Source organism: Lampetra planeri, chromosome 43, assembly GCF_965212315.1.
Source record: "Lampetra planeri chromosome 43, kcLamPlan1.2.h2, whole genome shotgun sequence".
Lineage (NCBI taxonomy): Eukaryota > Metazoa > Chordata > Hyperoartia > Petromyzontiformes > Petromyzontidae > Lampetra > Lampetra planeri.
The window spans coordinates 8,030,517-8,051,763 of record NC_136149.1 but is presented as its reverse complement, the minus strand read 5'-3'; the positions used below and the strand labels follow the sequence as shown (position 1 = coordinate 8,051,763).

The 21,247-nt window shown below is 51.4% G+C and overlaps 1 protein-coding gene across 1 annotated transcript; it reads left to right on the top strand.

Moving 5' to 3' along the window:
• The first annotated feature begins 9,940 nt into the window (after window positions 1-9,940).
• On the top strand, window positions 9,941-12,598 carry LOC144732696 (uncharacterized). Its single transcript, XM_078614268.1, has 3 exons — window positions 9,941-10,077; window positions 11,891-12,059; window positions 12,352-12,598. The coding sequence occupies exons 2-3, from the start codon at window positions 11,901-11,903 to the stop codon at window positions 12,544-12,546; spliced, it is 354 nt and encodes a 117-aa protein (XP_078470394.1). The 5' UTR covers window positions 9,941-10,077; window positions 11,891-11,900; the 3' UTR covers window positions 12,547-12,598.
• The last annotated feature ends 8,649 nt before the right edge of the window (window positions 12,599-21,247 follow it).

Sequence of the window (21,247 nt, the reverse complement as noted above, 5' to 3'; positions counted from 1 at the left end):
GCGTACCCGTTTACACTATACAAAGTTTCGTTGAGCGATGCATAACTATAAACTGATCTTGTCCAAAGCTCTGTGCTACGAGAAGGCCGTTGAATGTCTAAATGGAGGAGCTTCAACTTCGGTGGGAACGGGGTAATGCCGAGGATATGCAGATGAAGACTTGCTATTCGAGGGGGTATCTCACTTTAACAAACATTATTCACCGGGCATTGTTTTCCAACGATGTTATTGGTGGAAACAAAGGCACGGGCAAATGGAGAGGCTATTGCCTCTGATTTTCTGATGAAACTCCAAGGTGGGATATAAATGAATGTGAAACTGCAAGAGATAATCAACAAGCCCAAAAGTTGGGCTCTTAAATGAGCCGAACAATGGTCGCGAGCAACCTGCTGGGAAACATTGCAGACTGTTTTGAAGGCCCGAGCGAGGTTTAAGTTGTAACCAATTGTGAAAGGGGTGCTCCGGTGGCGAGACGTTAACGACCTTGCCTGATATACAGGAGATCATGGGTTCGATCCCAACCCTGACGCCTGCTGTATATGTGGAGTTTGCGTTTCTGTCTTCGCCATGGTTGCGTCGATTTTTTCTGGGTTTTTTGTTTTCCCCTTGCACATGTTGATCCATGCACTTGAGTATTTGGCGGCTATAAATTTCAGCTTGATAGGCCAATTCATTCAGCTACCATTTGTGGCCAGATCACTTCTGAAAAAGAACACTATAGCTCAGTGGGCCTTAACTGTTAAAATAAACTGTTTTATAGTTTAAATCGAGGCGGTGAGGTCAACGTGCGGATCTGGCACGTGAATTGCCGTGGGGTTCCCCGGTGTTTGACCTCGGGGACGCCCTCAGAAGTTTTGCTGCTGAAGGTAGAATGCGGAGAGTCTACACTCGGGTTGTGATGTTCCCCGCAGCTCCGGTTACTCCAATACTCGGTGCCACTCCGTTTCCAATCAACGTGCAACTGTAGACAACGATAAACCCCGTGTGGTGTCCATGAGAGGGGCCAGAAAGTGCGAGATCTGTGCTGGTATTGAAGGGGTATGACGCGACAACGGAAACGGTCCTGCTTCCCCCCCGTCGCACATCCCATTCACCACCGACTTACCACATTGGTGAAGTATGGTCAATCAACACGGCACATCCAGAGATTCGTTGAAAAACATTCGAGTCGAGTGCAATTTGTGTACCCAGGTGACAACTCAAGAGACCACGGAGGGCCTGATGAGAAAACATAACCCAGGTAACGAGAATTTCAGCCACAAAACAATCAACAGCTATTAAGCAAAGGGAATCAGAGCAATAACAACTGCGTCACGAAACATCTAAAATATTTCACAATAATAATTATGTTTGATTATAAAGTCCCTGTAGCAGAAGTCGGCTCGGGTAGATCATTTTTAGACCGATCACATTAAACATATACAAGATGGCTATCACTTAAATCTGAAAACAGGTGAGGATATTCGAGCCAAGTGCAATTGCAAGTGAAGTTACCGTAGAGAATCGACAACTCAGCATCGAATTGCGATGTCGATGGGAGGGGAACCAAGGACATTTGCAAAGCGATGGAATTTTAGGCGTTTGAGGCATTGTTTCTAGCTAGTGTAATGCGAGCAAGGACAGGGTGGGCGCTGCCTCTGCACCACTCACGCGGGCCGGAGTATTAGGGGAGGTGGAGCCTGGTCGTCGGGGTGAGTGGGGGCGGAGTCAGGGTCACGTGAGGAGGAGGAGGAGTCAGGGTCACGTGAGGAGGAGGATATAGGGTGAGAACCGGAAGGGGATCAGGAGTCGAGAGAGAGTGAAGATAGGAGAAGCCACGCGGGGTGCTGGCGGAGGAGTGGCACGAATTGCCACGTGGTCGGAGTCACGGCACCGTCGGCCAGCGGTGTACGTGGAGCAGCGGAGTGGCTGCAGAGTGTGCGGGAGCACACAGAGCAGCAGAGTGGCTGCAGAGTGTGCGGGGCACACGGGCAGCGGTGTGGCTGCAGAGAGAGCGGAGGACTCGAACGGCGTGCGGAGGGCACGCGACGGAAGAGGTGCGGGTCCGACCGGGGACATCGCGGGGTGCGAGACAAAAACCCAATAAAGGACAGACGGAGACCAACATCGCCTCAGAGTCCTTTATTACATTGGAGTCAGAAGTGAGACGGCATGTCGAAACAGCTCAGAAGAAAGAACATACCTGCACCATCTTCTGCACCATCTTCTGAAGACGACGACGATCTTTCTCCGGCGGTGGCGCTACCAACGATGGAAGGCGGAGGCGACGCAGGGACAGGCAACGCGCCGGGAGTGCAAGATGTTACAGGCTCAGCAGGACCGTCTGCGTTGGTGGGCACCGTGGAGGGATGGCGACACGTGGCGGCCCAACTTGAGTCGCTGAAGGCTGTTTTAATGCAGTTATGCGCCCTGGTGACGCCCATGACGAGTCCGGGGAGGCCAAGCGGGGAGCATCCGAGTGGGGCCTTGCCGACGCTTCCAGCCCTCTCCAACACGCGGCACGAAGCCGCCATCTTGGGCGTGGTCGGGGAGGAACGGCGGGAAGCCGCCATCTTGCTGCCTCCACCGCGGGAAGCCGCCATCTTGGCCGTGGTCAGGGACGAACGACGGGGAGCCGCCATTTTGAACACGTTGCAGAGTGACGCCATCTTGTCGCTGCCGCATGGATCACCATCGGCGGATGACGGCGGCGTGGGGACCCGCAGCCATCGTCTAACGACTGTGAAAGAATTCTCCATTGGCGGAGATTGGAGCGCATTCGCCTGCCGTTTTCAAGCGGCGGTACGATCCGCAAAATGGACGGATGCGGAAGCCTTGGATGTCTTGCCAATGCTTCTTGACGACGAGCCCATCAGGTTCTTCCGTTCCATCAAGGCCGCAAAGAAGATGACGCTATAGGGGGTGTTTGAAGAAATGGCGGAGGCGTATGAGCCCCCGGACGATGCACATCGCAGGTTTGCGCAGCGGCAACGGGCACCTGAAGAATCACCGGTGGCATTCCGGGGCGCTGTGATGGAGCTAGCTATGGCCGCGTATCCGGAGACGGAGCCCGACTTGTTGGAACGCCTGATACTGGGTAAAATGTTGGAGTTATCCAGGGATTTGGGCATCCCCATACCGGTGTGCGGCTACGATAAGTTAACGTCCCGGACGGCGGCTAAGTGCCTGGATGCCCAATTCAACCTTCGCCGGTGGAAACAGGTGATGGCTTGGACGGGGAGCCCCACCATCGAAGGCGGTGCAACAGGGTGGGACCCGAAGAAGGCCGTCTATGTTCGTGACGAGAAGGGTCCTGAGGAGCTGACGGCGGCATCGACCCAGTGGCCTGCTCGAGGGGGAGCGAGGTTGCGCCCCGGGCTGCCGGTGCGGGAGCGCCAAGACAGAGGGGGTGCTGCACAGCGAGCCGACTTGGCGTGTTTCCGCTGCGGCTGTAAGGGCCACTTCGCCAGAGAATGTTGTGCTCGCATTCGGCAGCCGCCCCAGCAGGAGGCCTCGGTCACGGACGCGACGCGGCAGGATCACCCACGACAGGCAAGTCGGTACGCATCAGACACCCAGCAAGGCCTGTTATCTCATGCATCACCATCGCCATGCGGGCCGGGTGCCATTACTAACGGGGGGGGCGCTTAGTAATCCGCGTCGCTCTCTGACGCAGTGGCGGAAATTGGCGCGACGGGTGGTTGCGGCCGCAACTGGGTCGTCAAACGTGCCGGATTCGATCCAAGGGCTCGACGTACGCATTTTGGTGGACTTGGGTGCATCCGCGACTATTATCTCCGACGTGATATTCCATTTCTTGTCCATTCCGCCGGGGCGGGTGCGGCCGGTTTACGACTCTTGCATAGCGGCGAACGGGGGTAGTATGGGCATTGTGGGTCAGGTGGACGCCAGTATATCGGTTGGGGGTGTTTCGGCTTCAGGGACCGTGTTGATTTCCAGGTCCTTCGCGGTGCCCTGTTTGTTGGGGACCGATTTCCTGGCCAAGATGCCCATTCAAATAAGGGTGGATCACAATTGTATTGAATTGCCAGGGGGTCGGCAAATTTCATTCTTGCCGTCACCCTGAGGCCAGTCAGCTCCTGACCGTCAGGTACAGGCGCTGTCCGAGGTATCGGTGGATATTCCGCCTGGCTCGCAGATGCGTATTCCGCTGCGGTATCGGAAACCGGTGCCTGGAATCGAGGGTGCGGCGGGTGTTTTGTTATCACCGTCCACTGCTATAACGGGTGGCTTGACGCTGGTCGGGGCACAGATGATTATCCGGCCGGGTCAACCTCCGTTTTTACAAGTGTTGAATGGAAGCGCGGATAATGTTGTTGTACCGGCCGGAACGGTTTTGGCTCACGCTACGTCTGCTTTCACGAGCCATGACGATCAGGGCCGCCGGGGCCTTGTAGGGGAGGTATCGGCCTCCACGTCACAGGACGATCGATGGATTGCCGAGTTGTGCCGGGAAAATGCGTCTTTGACTGGGGACCAGCGGTCCGCGCTTCGCGCGCTGTTGGGGAAGTATTCCAACGTCTTTAGTGCGGACGATTTCGATTTGGGTCGCACCTCCTTGCTTTCCCACCACATTGATACGGGTGATGCCGCTCCGATTCGGATGAACCCGCATCAGTTGAGTCCGCCGGAGCGGGATCACATTCGCGGCGCAGTCGAGGAGATGCTGGCCGCTGACATCATTTCCCCGTCCAACAGTCCATGGGGCGCGCCGATGGTGCTTGTGAAAAAAAAGGATGGGAAGTTGCGGTTTTGTGTTGATTTTCGCAAATTAAATAAGGTGTCGGTTGCGGACGCGTACCCCCTGCCGCGTATGGATGATGCCCTCGATGCCTTGTCTGGGGCAAATTTTTTTTCTACTCTTGATCTCTCATCGGGATTCTGGCAACTTCCCCTGGACGAGTCTTCGAGGGAAAAGACGGCTTTCCGGACGCCGCAGGGATTGTTTCAGTTTAATTGTCTTCCCATGGGCTTGAACGCCGCCCCCGCGACATTCCAGCGGCTGATGGAGCTCGTGTTAACGGGTCGGCAGTGGGAGACGTGCTTGATATACTTATACAATGTTATCGTCTTCAGCCGCACGTTTGAGGAACATCTGCGGAGGTTGGACGTGGTGTTTTCTAGAATGCGTTCCGCCAATTTGAAATTTAAGCCCAAAAAGTGTCACTTGTTGCAATGATCCGTGCGCTATTTGGGCCACATTGTCAGTTCGGAAGGGGTCACCACGGACCTGGAGAAGACGGCGTGCATCCGTAACTGGCCGACTCTGGCCTCAGTGGGGGACGTGCGTCGGTTCGTTGGGTACGCTTCATATTACCGCAGGTTCGTTCCAAACTTTGCCACGATCGCTAGGCCGTTGCACCTCCTTACGGCTAAAGGCCACAGATTCAGCTGTGGACCGACGGAAGAGGCGGCGTTTCAAGGCCTGCGCGATCGTTTGGCGTCGGCACCGACGTTAGACTATCCAGATTTCACTTGACCTTTTATTCTGGATACTGACGCTAGTGACATCGGGATTGGGGCTGTTCTGTCCCAGTCTAGGGACAGCGTCGAACGTGTGGTAGCTTACGGTAGCCGCGTGTTGTCTCCAGTGGAGACCCGTTACTGCGTTACTCGCCGCAAACTTTTGGCTATTGTACATATTCTTAGCCAATATCAGCCGTATTTGTACGGCTGTACGCTTATTGTGCGCACGGACCATGCGGCCTTGCAATATGCCCTGAGAGTTGACCAACCGTCTGGCCAATTGGCACGATGGTTGGAAACCCTGTAGGAATTTTCGTTCGAAATTCAGTATCGGAAGGGGTCGCATCACGCGAACGCGGACACACTCTCTAGATTGCCGCAGGGGTCCTCTTGCGCTTGCGCTTCGGGCACGAATAGGTGTACGTGGATTCCACAACCCCCTCGGCCTGTTGTGTCCGCTGTCGAGGTGCCCGAGGCTCCCGTATGCCCGGGACCGGCTGATGGGGTTTTGAACCTGCCGCGTTCGGTATGGATTCGCGAGCAATTGCTCGATGAGTCGCTGGGGGCCTTGCGGGGTCGGGCTGCGAAGGGGACGGGGTGACCGCTGTCAGGTGGGACGCCGGGAGCCGCTCTCCGGGATGGGTTGCTGATGTGGAGGGAAGGGTTGCACGATCGCTGGCGTCTGGTGGTGCCGTCGTCGTTACGGTACGAGTTGGTTCGGACTCTGCACTCCGAGACGTTGTTACATCTCGGGGTGCAGAAAACCTTGTTGACATTGCAGCGGGACTACTTCTGGCACAGCATGACGACTGATGGCGTCGGGCACATTCGGGCGTGTCCCGGCTGTGCCCGGCGGAAGCCGCCTAAACACCCATATGTGCTGCCAGTGCAGTCCATACAGGTGTCTCGGATTAACGAGTTGGTGGCGTTGGATATTTTGGGGCCCTTCCCGCCGTCCGCTCGGGGGAATACATTTTTGCTGGTCGGGGTGGAATATCTTTCCTGCTGGGCGATGGCTTGGCCCTTACCCGACCAGTCGGCGGCGTCTATCACGGACGCGTTCCTGTTCGGATATGTAATGGACAAAGGGGCGCCGGAAAGGTTGCTCACAGACCAAGGGCGAAATTTTTCTTCTAAATTATTGGCTGAGGTGTGTGCTGCACTAGGGACCAAGAAGGTTCGGACGTCTTCCTACCACCCGCAAACGGATGGGATGGTGGAACGGCTTAATCGGACCCTGTCGGCCATGCTCTGTCACACGGTTAGCGAAAAGCAGACTGATTGGGATTTGCATATCCCTGGGGTGCTCTCTGCATACCGGATGACGCCTCTCGCGTCGACGGGGTACTCACATTTTTTTTTAATGTACGGCCGCGAGAATGTGCCGCCGGTGGACGTGCAGCTGGGTACGGGGCGAGGGGTCCTGTTAAGCCTCTCCCGGAGTACATTCAGGACGCTGTTCGTCGCATGACAGAGGCACGTTAGGGGGCCCGATTGGCTACGGCCAAGACCCAGGCCCGGAACGAACGTTGCACTCGGCGCTCGGATGGGGAATGCCCCTGGCGAGTGGGGGATATGGCCTGGCTGCACTGCCCGCAGGTGCGAGTGGGGACCTTCCCTAAGTTGCACAAACCATGGCAGGGGCCGGTTGTGCTAATTGAGGTTCCTAGTCCGCAGTCCGCACGTGTTCGTTTTGGATCGCGGCGCTGGCACGTCCATACGTCTCGATTGAAACCCTACGTGGCCCCGCAGACGCATGCATCATCTCCTAATATTGCCTTGCCGGTGTCTGTTGCATCCGACGCGCCACTGACTTTGCCTGTTCAACCTGCAAGCACGCCTGTCGTGCCTTCTACAGACGGACCGGCCGTGACACAGATGGATACAGTGATTCCTGCTCCGGGTGGGCCTACCACGGCGACGGGGACACTTGACCCCGCTGCCCCTCCAACCCCGCCACGGACGCATTTGCAGGAGACCCCGGTGACGGGTCTCTCTGGGGAACGGGACTCTGGAATTGACAGGCCTCCAACAGCAGCGGGCGGTTCCGATCCCGCCGCTCCTAAAACCCTGTCGCGGTCGCGATCTGTGCGGGGGCCGCCCACCGTTCGGGACGGGCCGGCGACCCGCACGCATTCCAAGTCCCTTTCCTTTCGTTAATTGTTGTTGTTGTTATAATCTCCGTTTGTCTTGTAATGCTGATTGCTGTATTTTTACTCGCATTATTTTGTTCTGTTGCAGCCGGGGACGTCTGGTTTTTCATCAGGGGGGGGGGGGTCATGTAATGCGAGCAAGGACAGTGTGGGCGCTGCCTCCGCACCACTCACGCGGGCCAGAGTATTAGGGGAGGTGGAGCCTGGTCGTCGGGGTGAGTGGGGGCGGAGTCAGGGTCACGTGAGGAGGAGGAGGAGTCAGGGTCACGTGAGGAGGAGGATATAGGGTGAGAACCGGAAGGGGATCGGGAGTCGAGAGAGAGTGAAGATAGGAGAAGCCACGCGGGGTGCTGGCGAAGGAGTGGCACGAATTGCCACGTGGCCGGAGTCACGGCACCGTCGGCCAGCGGTGTACGTGGAGCAGCAGAGTGGCTGCAGAGTGTGCGGGAGCACACGGAGGAGTGGCTGCAGAGTGTGCGGAGTCACACGGAGCAGCGGGGTGGCTGCAGAGTGTGCGGGGCACACGGCCAGCGGTGTGGCTGCAGAGAGAGCGGAGGACTCGAACGGCGTGCGGAGGGCACGCGACGGAAGAGGTGCGGGTCCGACCGGGGACATCGCGGGGTGCGAGACAAGAACCCAATAAAGGACAGACGGAGACCAACATCGCCTAAGAGTCCTTTATTACACTAGTAAGTGTTATTTCCTAATTGCTTATGCCTCAAAAGTAGAGAAAATGGCTATTATTCCCCGCAAACATTGCTTTTGTGACCAGGACAGTTATATTTTGAAATGTACCTTTTTTCAGAACATTCCAGATAGATTCAGTGCTGAGTAAACTTGGAGTAACTTCTTGAACATTCTAGAACTTTCCCGTAATATAAATAGTAGTATAAATACGGGGGCCTTAAGCCGACCAGTTCAGTTTAGTTCCAGCTGGGTAAGTGGATACCTTTGTGCATTTTTCTGAGATGGCATCAAGAGGCTGCAAGCATCTGGCAGACGCATTTTGCTATGTCTGCGGCCAATTTATCAAGACAAGAGCAAAAAAGTATTCTGTGAAAGCATCTGCGAAGATGTGTGAGGCCGACAAGCCATATTTCGGCATGCCTGTCGGGGATCAAGACAAACCCTGGGAACCTGACTTCACCTGCGAGCAATGCAAAAATACTTTGGAAGGTAAGATGGACAATTGTTGCTCGGAATTTTACGTTCTAAATTTTTTTTTAATACATTTTTTTTTTACAATTTTTCATGTATTTAAATTTTTTTATTAATGGAGATCAACGTAGAGTGGCTTTTGGAAAACCGAACTTCGTGATATAAAGTAACGTGGCAGTGTCAATGGAAACGCAAAATCGTGCCAGCAGTGTCTAATGCACGTCCTTCTTATCGTGTTGTTATTATGATGATGACGTTGGTGATGACACAATGACGCAGTTGAGTTATGGGATTTTAAGAGTGATCTAAGCAACATAAATAATATACTGTACTGCAATGAAGCAAAAAAGTGATTGAAGGAAAAACAACTACGTCCCATGAAAAGCCGCAAATATTGCATTTTCACAATTCATGGAACATAAATTCCCTTTAGCCTGAGTCGATTCGATTATTTTCGACTTATCGTGGTATAATAACAAGTAACATGAACTGTAAACACGCGAGGATATTCGAGTCACGAGCAATTGCAGGTGAAGTTATCGTCAAGAATCGACAGCTCGGCATCGAATTGCGATGGAGATGGGAGGGGAACCACGGACATTTGTGAAGCGTTCGAATTCCAGGCGTTTGGGGCATTCCCAGATGATTGGGAACCACGTGTGCCATGTGAAACTGGCCAAACATCTCGGCGCAGGAAACTGGGAGAGATTCGTGATACTCGGTGACACTGCAGGAGGAGTGGCGCTGTGGTGATCGGAGTCGTTAACGCGAGAACTGCGTCTACGCGCGGCAGTGAGAGAGGCGAGCTGCTGGCATATCACGTGGCGACGTGATATGCCAGCAGCTCGCCTGCTGGCATATCAGGCGAATCGACGCTGAATATCAAAACTCGCATTGGATTTGTGATCAAGTTTCCTGGCAACAGAACAGCGAGTGACGCCTTCACGACAATAGTGAACATCAAAGAGACAGACAAACTCATCCACCCTCCTTCTCGTCATCATCATCAATTATCATCGTAATCGTTTCCATTACCCCGCACAGGCAGGGGAATTCGTCTGAATGAGCTGACGCACGGAATTGGTCAGATTCACACGCGGAGACTCGATGGGTCATGTGACGTCAATAAAACATGTCGATGAAATGATTGTTAACAGCACAGGTGCAAACAATTATACGTGACGTCACCAGCACACGTGAAGGCGTAATTGGTGACGTCACCAGCATAGCAGAGGATTTTAACCCTGCGGGAGGCGGATTCAGTGGTTGCTGCTCGGCGTTCGTATTCTTCTACATCCCGGTGAGTTCCGTCTCCTCTCGGCGTCTCGAGTTCGGTGGAGACATCCGTGGCTTGAGGACGTGTGTCTAAATATTACTGCTTGGGATAAAAAGGCATCTGGGCGTAGTGTTGGCATTAATAGGTGCTTGTTAACAATGATGTTTTAATTTAACGACTGGAAAATATTATGGGGGCCTGTGGTGGTTCTGCTCTTGTCTGCAAAACCCCAAGCCGTATTTCACCTGGGTGGTTTTAAGTCCTGTCAGATGTGGTGCGGTCTGGGGTACTTCCAAGGATCGGTGCTTGGTTCTGTTTAGCATTTAACATGACACTTTGGAGCACTTATTTCTAGGGCTGCGCTACCATTGCTACACCGATGACGCCCACGTTTGCCTCCAGCTAACACCATAGTCTACATCGGAAATCTTTTCAACTGTAAAATTAAGGTTGCAGGAAAAATGTTTTCGGAGCTACATTTAAACAAGATTTAATTAGCTTAGTCGGCTTTCCCCAACAACTAAACTGGGACTTTTAAGCCTAGTTATTGATGGCCAGAACGTCTGCCCGAAGCATGATTTGTTATCTTTGTGATATTTGATCGGTCCCTTTCCATTCAATGCTCGTGCTAAGGTTGCAAACAATTTTACCTGCCAACAGTGCTCGACTGCGCAACATACTTATGCTTGCTCATTGTGAGGCTCGTCCATGCACTTGTTCTCTCGCGACTCGATTTTTGAAAAGCCTTGCTGGTAGATGTTTCAAATAAGATTCTTGGTAGATTACATTGTTCAGAATGTAGCCGTTGGGTTGCTTGCCCTCGCCCCATTGTGACCATATTTCCCTGGTTCTCATTACACTGGTTTCTTGTCTAGAAGCGGCTGTTAAAGAGCCTTGTACTAGTGAAGGCCTTGCAATTGCTGGTACCACATTCATGAGGTTGATTCATCCCTACACCCCTTGCCAAGGTTGTTAAGATCTGCAACCCCCCACCCTTCTGCGAGTTCTGCGATCCCAGCTGCCTTCCTGGTGTGAGCGGCCATTTGCTGTGCCTGTGGCACTGCTTGAATGCCCTACCTTTGTACATTCGTTTATTCTATAATTTGGATACTTTTAAATCTCGTAATTTAAAATGGTATTTCTAAAGTCCGCGTCTCTTTAGCTTGGCCTTTCCTTAGCCTTTATTTCCTAGAAGGCGCCTTGAGACCGGTGGAAGGCGCCTTACAGATGTAAATTATGTATTACAGGCGACCCCCCCCCCCCGCAACTACGACCTAATTTGTTCCCGGACTACGTCGAAAGGTCGAGCTGTTGAAAGTCGAACACTTAATTTCCCATTGGCAAAATGTTAGACATTGGGGTTCCGTTCCGGGATAACCCATTACATTTGTTTAAGTGAATTTGGTGAAAACCCTTACAAACATTTATTTTAACATAACCTTTACCAAATGTGTGAAACCAAACTGACAGTTGGAAATCATTTAATTTTCAGACGTAGCAGAAGGTAAATTTACTAAGTTGAAGAGCATTGAGTGCCGCAGTTCTCACCGCAGCTGCACAGTTGGGCTAAATTGTACATGCGTCAGAAGAGCATAGCGCTGTCATCTGGCGACGTCTGCGTAACATGAACGCGTCGCCTAATGGCGCTGCGTCTGCACACGACCTGCTCGGACTCGTCGGTAGTTTGGTTGTTACCGAGGGTCTTAATTATTATAAGAAAAGTCTTATGCGGGGGGGGGCGGTGTTGCAAGTCGAGCTGTCCTATACGTCTGGGCACCCAAAAAGGCTATGGGCGTGCTTTATCTTGGTATGTAATGTACACGTGTGTTGGCTGAAGGAATCTGGTGATGCCTTCGTCTGCTGCTGCCATGGAGGATCTGAGCGCTGTGATGGACATCTTTGTGCGCGAGTTCTGCGCCAACTGTGAAGGAGGCGCGGGGAACGTCTCCATGAGGAAGCACGCGCTGCAGAATCTGCTCGTGAAGCACATGCGGCCCTACCTGGCGGTGGGTTTCCTGTGGCTTCTGCGCGGCAGCAGCACTGCAAACGTTTCTCGAGCAATGTGGTGCCATGACGTGTCTCCGCGTGCACTAGGAGCCGCTGCGGCTTGAGGCGGTGCCATGTGCTGTGGCACTGGGTTTTGCAAGAACGAGTGAGCGTGCTTCGTCACTGTTGGAGGTTGATTGAGACTGGGCTCGTAATGGCCACCATAGCATGTTGATTCCTATTTCTGCAACACTCCGCAGAGTGATTGGTGCATTGGCTGTAGCAGAAAGTGTTCCTGTATCACGAATGCAGGGTGCGTGTGACCCAGATGAAGTGCGCAAGATCATGGGGGATCTTCACGAGAACCAAGGCGCCAGCGTGGACTTCCAAGCTTTCATGGCCACGTGGACACGGATCCTCGTGGCCGGCCATGCCCCGTTCCAGGAGCGTGTGTTCCTCACCAAGGGGCCCTGTGGCCAGCCCATTTCTGCTGATAAGCCCAAATAAATCTTTCAAATGTATATAAAATGAGATGACTAATACAATTGCTGGCACACTGGTCCTGGGCTTGGTGAATCGTGTGTTCAAGTTGAACCGGCAAGCAATGTCTGGTGCATTTCCCTTCTCATGATGCAGGTTTGGTTTTGGGCAATGGTGGTGGTCTTGATGGGAGAGCCCCTCCTTATTTGGCTTTGCCCAAAAGGGCAACGAGTGCCCCACTGACCTCCGATTTCAGGAGGATTGGGCTTTGTACTGTTTAAAAACGGATATGATGGTAGCACTTGACACCCAGTTAATAGCCCCCTAAAGAATGGGTAACATCCCAAAATATAGTTATGTAGAAACAGGGGTGATGCTCCCTTCACCCTCAAATGTATTGGCAGATCTTGGAAAGAAAATCGTTGTGTTCCTGCGGCCACCCTCACCTGATCGGTGGGATTGAATATTTCTTGCAGTGTGGCCGTTGAGACTAGAAATTGACTTCCTGGAGTAATGCATAACTCTAAACTAACCTTGTCCCAAGCCCTTGTGAACTATGAGAAGGCATTTGACTCTGGAAACTTGAGCTTGAACTACATCGATAATATGCAGTTGAAGAATCCATTGATACAGGTAGGCACAACAGTTCCACTCTTCACACCAGGGATTATTTGTCGTGCATGGTCCCGCCCCAATGTGAGCGGTGGGTTGGTAGAGGGGGGGGGGGGTTCGTGGTGGGGGGGGGGCACCGCCGCGACTCGGGCCAATGAGGAGACGGGCGATGTTTTATTCACAGAATGGAACTTGGGGAGGATGGCTCGTTCAGAAAATGGAAGCCTTAAAAAGAAAAAAGCGGATATTTTTGCCTCGTGTTCCTTTCAACATTCTCAGCCTTGGTCATTCAGTTGGGGGTGGGGCGTGTGGGAGGGGTGGGGAGCGTGTGTGGGGTGGGGCTAGTCACCCCGTGTTGCCCTTATAAAACTGAACGTGTAACCTACACACTACACTATACATGATACACTACCCTTATACAGGTAGGAACAACAGCTTCCACACTGCCCACCAGGGATTATTTGTCGCGCACGAATGCGTTGTTCAACCAAGTTCCTACCTGCCCACTCCGAAGGAATGTATTTGGGGGGGTGGGGGGGGAATTGGACTTAAATCGGCGTTTCTCAAAGTTCTTATTGGTGGAAGTGAAAATGTGGACAAACTTGGAGCCTTGTCTTTATTACATAGCAACGCTAGGCCCCACTTGCTTGACTCTTTTTCCGTAATGTTTTTGCTCTCACCTTAGCTCTTTGGAGCTCCTTCTCTCACGTCGATGGTCTCAGCGGTGTGCAACCGTCACCTCAAAGCTTAACCTTTGCTTGCTGCCTTTCCAGTTTGAATCCCTTCAAACCTTGCCTCCGGATCAATCGCCAATGGAGGCCTCTGCAGCAATTGGAGGCCTTGCAGTACTTCCTGGTTGTCTTTGGCTGCGCGTTTGCTTTGGATGTCTAAAATTAAGGTCATTACCGCAAAGGCGTGGGCGGATAGTGATGACCATCTAATTTTCTGGTAACCTAGTCCAAAGTCCGATGCGAATGTGAAAATTCAAGAAATGTATCGGTATTGAGAAATATGCCCCTTTGAGTATTTGGCCAATGTAAATTTCCGCATGCCACTGCGTTTGCATGTGGCCAGGTCCCTTCTGAAACACATTCCTGCGGAGGGAGCTGGTTGGAACGTTGGGTTGCTCGGTCAATGGCCAGGGTCAACAGCGTTGTGGAGTATTCCGGCGTGAGTAGGTTAAACGTTGAGTTTTATAAGGGCTCATATTCTTGGGTTTTTTGGTAAAGTCACGTAGGTACTAAAATTAAGAAAATTAAAAATAAAAATCGCGACGTTTCGGAGGCAACACAAGCTTCCGTCTTAAGGTGGAACCATCACAGCATGATAGCTGTATCAAGTAAGAGAAATTCCAAGAAAACAGTCCTTGTATATATACTGGTTGAGGGTGGGTGGAGCAAAGGTAGGCCCTGAATATTATTTTTGTGAGGTTCGGTGCGGCTGAAACACGCTGTTAGGAATGAGCCTTTGTGTAAACTAGGTGCGACTGATGTAAAGGTGCGTGTAAATGGGACTGCGCCTTTTGTTATGTAGAAGTGGTGTGGCTGAAATCGCTGCCAGGAATGAGTCTTTGTTGTGTAGAATGGTTGAACTGGGAGGTTCTGAGAGTTAAGGTGCGGCTGATGTAAAGGTGCGGCTGCTGTGAATGGGACTGAGCCTTTGTTATGTAGATGAAACAGCACTTTGTTACGTTGCTGGGATTAAGTCTAGATTTGCCAAATATGTGTGGTAAAATTAAAAGGAGGAAAACCAGTGTGAAAAAAGAAAAAAGAAACTATACGGTAACTGAATAATAGTGCCTGTCAAATAAGATGGTCCAAATGTGTAGTTAAATCTTTTTTGCGTGGTTGATAACATCTTTCCAATGATTACTAAGTTTGTACCCATCATCACGGTTGAAATTATGTCTGTTTGTATATTTGGATGGCTTCGTGTACAACCCTTTGATGGTAGCCAGGAGGTTTGCAGAGCACCTTGGTCTCGGAAAAGGCAGTTTCATGAGAGCCCACAGTGTTGTAGCAATGATCGGCAACGGCAGAAGAATCAGGTTTGCCGTGTTTCAGATCTGACTTGTGCTCGCGGACACGATCAGAGATGTGACGTTTCGTTTCTCCAGTGTAGAAATCACTACAACTCGGTTTATAAACTCCAGGGTATTGTAAGTCAGGAATGACATCTTTCACAGATGGAATTAATTCACGGATTTTATGTGCTGTACTGAATCGGATTTGGATCTTATGTTTGTTTAGAATTTTGGAGATGGTTTTGGTCATGCCTGCTATGTATGGCAACGTGATCGTTTTGATCAGAGTTTCATGTGGCTGTTTCTGTATGATGGTAGAAACAGCTTGGCGGATGGTGCAGTCAGAGTATCCGTTCATCCTGAGGGCCCGATGTACATGTCTTAATTCACCGGCCAGGTGGTGTTGGTCAGAAATGCCATGAGCTCTGTGGTATAGCGTTTTGATGAGAGAATTATTTTGAGATGGGTGGTGGTGGGAATCCGGTTTCAAGTAGGAATCTGTGTGGGTGGCTTTCCTGTAGACATAATGTCCCAAGGATCCGTCAGGTCTCCTCAAACAGAATATCTAAGAATGGTAGTTTACTATCTTTCTCCACTTCCATGGTGAATCTGATGGATGGGTGTCTGGAATTGATGTGGTCCAAGAAGTGGTTCAATGCTGGGAGGCCATGTGGCCAAATGACGAAAGTGTCATCCACATACCTCTTCCACAGGGAAGGGCGCAGGGTGGATGTCTGGATGTCGTCTGATTCAAACTTTTCCATGAACATGTTGGCTATTACTGGTGACAAGGGGGAGCCCATATGGGTACCCTAATTTTGTTTGTAGAAGGTGCCATTCCAGGTAAAATAAGTGTTGGCGAGGCAATGCCTAACCAGCGCAGGTACATCTGAATTCAATCCATGTTGGACCAAGTCCTCAATTATTGTTAGGGTGCCAGGTACTGGGACTTTGGTAAACAGAGATACTACATCAAAACTGACGAGGATATCATCGGGAGATAGTACCATGTCCTTGACCATAGAGACTAATTGGGTTGAGTATTGACCAGCCCCTCCCCACCCCTCCCATTTTTGGATGCACGACGGACACAATAATCCCCTGTGGGCTGGTGGAACCAGGAAGTTCTTACCAGTAAAATATCCGTATAGCTCTGGATTTTCCCTGGTAAAAGAAACAATAGTTTAGAGGCGATGAGCTCGACGTGGTGTGACTTTTGGAAAACCAAACTTGGTAACAAAGCATTGTGGCAGTGTAAATGAGTCCCCCCAGGAAAATTGTGCCAAGTGTCTAATGTACACATGCTTCTTATTGCACTAATGCTGGTGATGTGGGTTGGTCAATGCACATCTGGTGCGTGAATTGGCATGGGGTTCCCAGTCTGACCTCGAAGGTTTCAAAAATCTTCCTGAATGTGGAACATGGAGAGGTGGTGATGCTCCCCACAGCTCTGCCAGCTCCGCTGCTCAAAGTGCAGAAACAACGCCAATCCCAGTGTGATGCCTGAGGGGCGAGAGTGTGAGATCTGTATTCCTATTGTAATGCGGGTGTAAACGGCTTCGCGGATATGACGTCATGGGGGGGAGGAGTTAGGTCACGTGTGAGAGAGGGGTGAGGTCTTAAGGGAGAGATACCGGAAGAGAACGGGGAGTGTGGGAGATAGAGTTAGAGTGAGGCCACGCAGGGCGGAGGTCGAGGAGTGGCGAGATCGCCACACACACGGAGAATAAGACTTGGCACCGTCGGCCAGCGGTGACCAAGCACGGAGGAAGGACGGGCAGCGGTGGAGCTGCAGTGAGGGCAGCGGTGGAGCTGCAGTGAGGGCAGCCGGAGGACTGCACAGGGGATCTGCAGCGGAGCTGCAGAGGTGTGGAGGATACGGGAGCGAGGGCAGCTATGGAGCTGCCAAGGGGAGAGCTCTGAGCGAGGGCCGTGTGAGAAAAGTGTAAGAACCCGAATAAAGGACAACAGAGACGAACCCAGGATCGAGTCCTTTATTACACTGGTGTCAGAAGTGAAACGGCATGTCAAAACAGCTCGGAAGAAAGAATATTCCTGCGCCATCATCTGCTACATCATCCGACGACGACCTTCCTTGGGCGGTCGACCTGCCTGCGATGGAGGAGGAGATCCGTGCGGGTCCGGGAGTCCAAGATGTCGCCGCGTCGGTGGACCCGTCTGCACCAGAGGACGCGGATTGGCGATGGACGCAGATGGCGGCGCAGCTGGAGACACTGAAAATCGTGCTTGCACAATTGTGCGAGCTCGTCACGCCGAGGACTGCGTTGGGGAGAGCCGATGCAGGTCCGATGCCTTGCCTCCGCTGTCGGCGCCATTGGCCACGCGGCAAGAAGACGCCATCTTGGGCGTGGCAGGAGAAGAATGGCGGGAAGCCGCCATCTTGCGCTCTCCGTGGCGAGAGGCCGCCATCTTGAACACGTTGCGATGCGACGCCATTTTGAATATGCCGCCTGGTGACTCATCAGCTGTGGACGGTGCAACAAGGAGTCGCAGTCGTCATCTCACGACCGTCAAAGAATTCTCCATCGGGGGCGATTGGAGTGCTTTCGCCTGCAGATTTCTGGCGGCGGTACGCTCAGCAAGATGGACGGACGCTGAGGCATTGGAGGTTTTACCGACTCTTCTCGATGACGAGTCTGTGAGATTCTTCTGCTCTTTAAAGGCCGAGAAGAAGAAAACATTGAGAGGAGTTTTCGACGAGATGGCAGATGCATATGAGCCACCGGATGATGCTCATCGCCGGTTTGTTCAACGTCAGCGAGCACCTGAGGAGTCGCCGGTGGCATACAGGGGTGCAGTATTGGAGTTGGCCATGGCTGCATACCCGGAGACGGAGCCTGATCTGCTCGAACCTCTCATTTTGGGTAAGATGCTCGAGCTGTCCCGGGATTTGGGGATTCCTATGCCGGTGTGTGGCCATGAAAAGCTCACATCCCGGGAGGCCGCTAAATGTCTTGATGCCCAGTTCAACCTGCGCCGTTGGAAGCAAGTCACGGCGTGGACGGGGGGGCCCATCGTCGAAGGAGGTGCCGCGGGTTGGGATCCCAAGAAGGCGGTGTACGTTCCTGACGGGGGGGGCCCGCAGGAGCTGACAGCCGCCTCTGCTCAGTGGTCGGCCCTGTTGTATATGTTGGGTATCAAAATTTTGATGTGTTGTATGCGTGCGTGGGTGAAATTATTATGTTGTATATGTGGGTTATGAATATTCAGTGAAAATAATAATAATCAAATGAAATTTGGCCAAATGTGTAATTATCCGGAAATATGTTAATTGAGGTAATTATGCACATTTAATTATGCCAATTCGAGAGGTAATCGTAGTAATTATGCGAGTGGGTGTAATTATGATAATGCAAGTCGTTATGATAACCAGACCCCGCCTCGGTGACGAGGGTGGGTTATCGATCGGAATAAGGCAATTAATCGTATGCAGTTATGCAGGTGTGGTGTAAGTATGCAAGATTAACTTAGATTAACTCGGCATCGTTGTCTAGGTTCGTCTCATTCTCGCTTATCTTTAGGTCCCCGGTTCACCCCGTTATCGCTTTAACATTTACTGAGTATGTATGTGTGTTTATTAAGGTCACCAAGTTCAGATCTCAACGCAGAAGCAGATCTTATGCATAGACTTCAGGAAAGAATCACACAACCACTTCTGTATTAATCAATTTATTACTAATTCAACCTCAACTATGATATAGTATGCGAACTCTCAATCCCGGAACGTCAACACGGCATCAATACAGTATCATCAATGATTGTCTGATTTCACTTTGACAACGGCACATGGATCCCGCATAACGCGATGGTTGTTAGTGAGAGAGAGAGTCGTTAAAACATGCAAATACTATGCTAAGAAAAACCTTAACTTTAATGAATGATTATACTCAATATTGTTCACGCAGTACCGCCCTCCTTATTGATCATACGCAACCCTTATCACGTTGTTAGCACCTTGGGTCACGGGACAGTTGAATATTCTGTAGAGGATGCGAGTACGTGCGGCGATTATGACTGAAAGATACTTGAAAGATTATACGGCGATAAAAAAACACAATCAAAACAGTTATTATTCTTAAAGGCACCAATCTCAACAGATACATCGGCAGGTTATCTGACAACAGAATGGCTCTGAGTAAGGGCCTGCGACGGTGCTCCTTTTCCGAAGATCGTTATCTTATATCAAATTTTCTAATTGGGGACCAGATCACCTAATAAGGATCTGGTGGGCCACCACTCCCCACGTGAGCGTGGCTTGGCGGAAGGAGGTGCCAAGAATCAATTCGTATTGATGGATCTGTTGGGAATTTATGCGATTAAGAGTACAGCCCACTAAATATTAAAGATAAAATTACGAATACTCTTATAAACGACGGATGGCCATCACTCGGTCTCGAGTGTTTTCTTCACAGCCACGGATGGCTTATGGGTTCGAGTGTGTTTGAGTGGTAAGAGTGGTCTTGAATAGTCAATGTTCGGAGTCGGTTCTTTATGTCAAACAGACGCCTGGTGGTCGTGTGGTGAGGGAGCGGTGCGCGTCATACGTATTAGTCGCTCCTCTGTCACCGTGGTGAATTGGTTTGGATGCCTGTTGATACGCTGTCGTAGTTCGGAACCCGGTCGGTAGGTGGCGCCCACAGCTCACTCGCAGCGCGCAGTGCTGGGTCGTCGCCTCGTCGCCAAACCGCGATTATCAGCTGCAGCAGAGACCTCCGACTCGGCAGAGGTTGGCCCACGCAGGCCGAGTTGAGCTGTCAAGCGGGTCTTGCCCGCCTGCAGAGGAGATGGGGAGCCGCTTGAGTCGAGCCCCGAGAGCCGGCTGAACTCGGCTGAGTCCCAGACGCTGAAGAGTCGAGCCGACCCGTTGGTCGCAGCTCGCTCCTGAGTCGACCCGCTCGGTCGAGCTGAAGATGAGTCGAGCCGACCCGATGGTCGCAGCTCGCTCCTGAGTCGACCCGCTGGTCGAACTCCTGAGCCGACCCACTGGTCGAACTCGGCTGATGAGTTGACACTACTGGTCGAACTGGTTTCCAATGCTCAGGGTCCTTTCTTTTATGCCGAAAAATCCCTTTGGGTCCTGCCCACAAGGCGGGGTTTCTTTCGATTTTTGCTGTGTCAGGATCTGTCCGTAGGTAGGTGTGTCCATGTGTGTGTCCGTACGTCCGTGTCCTTGTGTGCATCACCCACGGTATATTCCGTTGTCATACTCCCTCCATAAAATCCATGAGCAAACAATCAGATGTTACAAATTGCCTCGAAGTCGTCTCTCTGTCTGGGTGCAATATTATCTCTTGTCTGGCCTTCTTCATGAACCAAAACACAGACGTTACAAATCGTCTCACAGGCGTCTCTGTCCGTGTTGCACGACCTGGAGGGAGGGGCACACTCCCTCCGATCCTCACAGCACACAAAGACATGGTTAAAAAGTTTTAAATTAACATTTGTCCCTTACCATTTCCCAGTTATGATTCTGTATGTAACCTAAGGTGTGTCGTTTCCCATCGTGGTGCTTGACCCAAGTGGAGGTGCCTCCCCGAGCACATACACACTCCCATCCCGCGCTGCGGGGATACAAAGACGGCCGGGATCTCCCTTTCTCTCCGACCCTGGGTTTAACATCGCTCTTTTATTATGTATTTTATTTCGACCTGGTGGTGATTTATCCCGCTATCCTGGCTTTTCATAAGTTTTACTTTTGTCTTTTCATGCATAGGCTTATTATTATTAATTTATTTCCGATATCTTAGGTTAAGGGGTAAGTTTCTTGATCCTAGGAATTCGTATTCCTTGGTGTCTGCATGGTAATATAAGCGGAATATAGTTGACGGTGAATAGCGTTAACATTGATGTTATGTACGATATTATGTATTGTGATGTCTTTAACTTAACTTGTTGGTCGGCTTTACTGACATGAAGTTGCATTTCATAGCCTCGCAGTCTTTGCCTCACTCTGTCTCTGCTCGCCGTTGTTGTTGCTGTCCAGCTGACGCCGTTAACTCAAGGCCTCGTTAATTTCCGTCACTCCTTGTAGGTGAGGGCGGTTGAACCTTGGAGTCAGTTCTGGTTTTTGTC

Bases quoted from the DNA above. Each gene is read 5' to 3' on its own strand.
- LOC144732696 (XM_078614268.1), top strand. From the start codon at position 11,901: ATGCCTTCGTCTGCTGCTGCCATGGAGGATCTGAGCGCTGTGATGGAC. The intron at 12,060-12,351 runs GTGGGTTTCCTG...TCACGAATGCAG, and splicing joins ACATGCGGCCCTACCTGGCG to GGTGCGTGTGACCCAGATGA.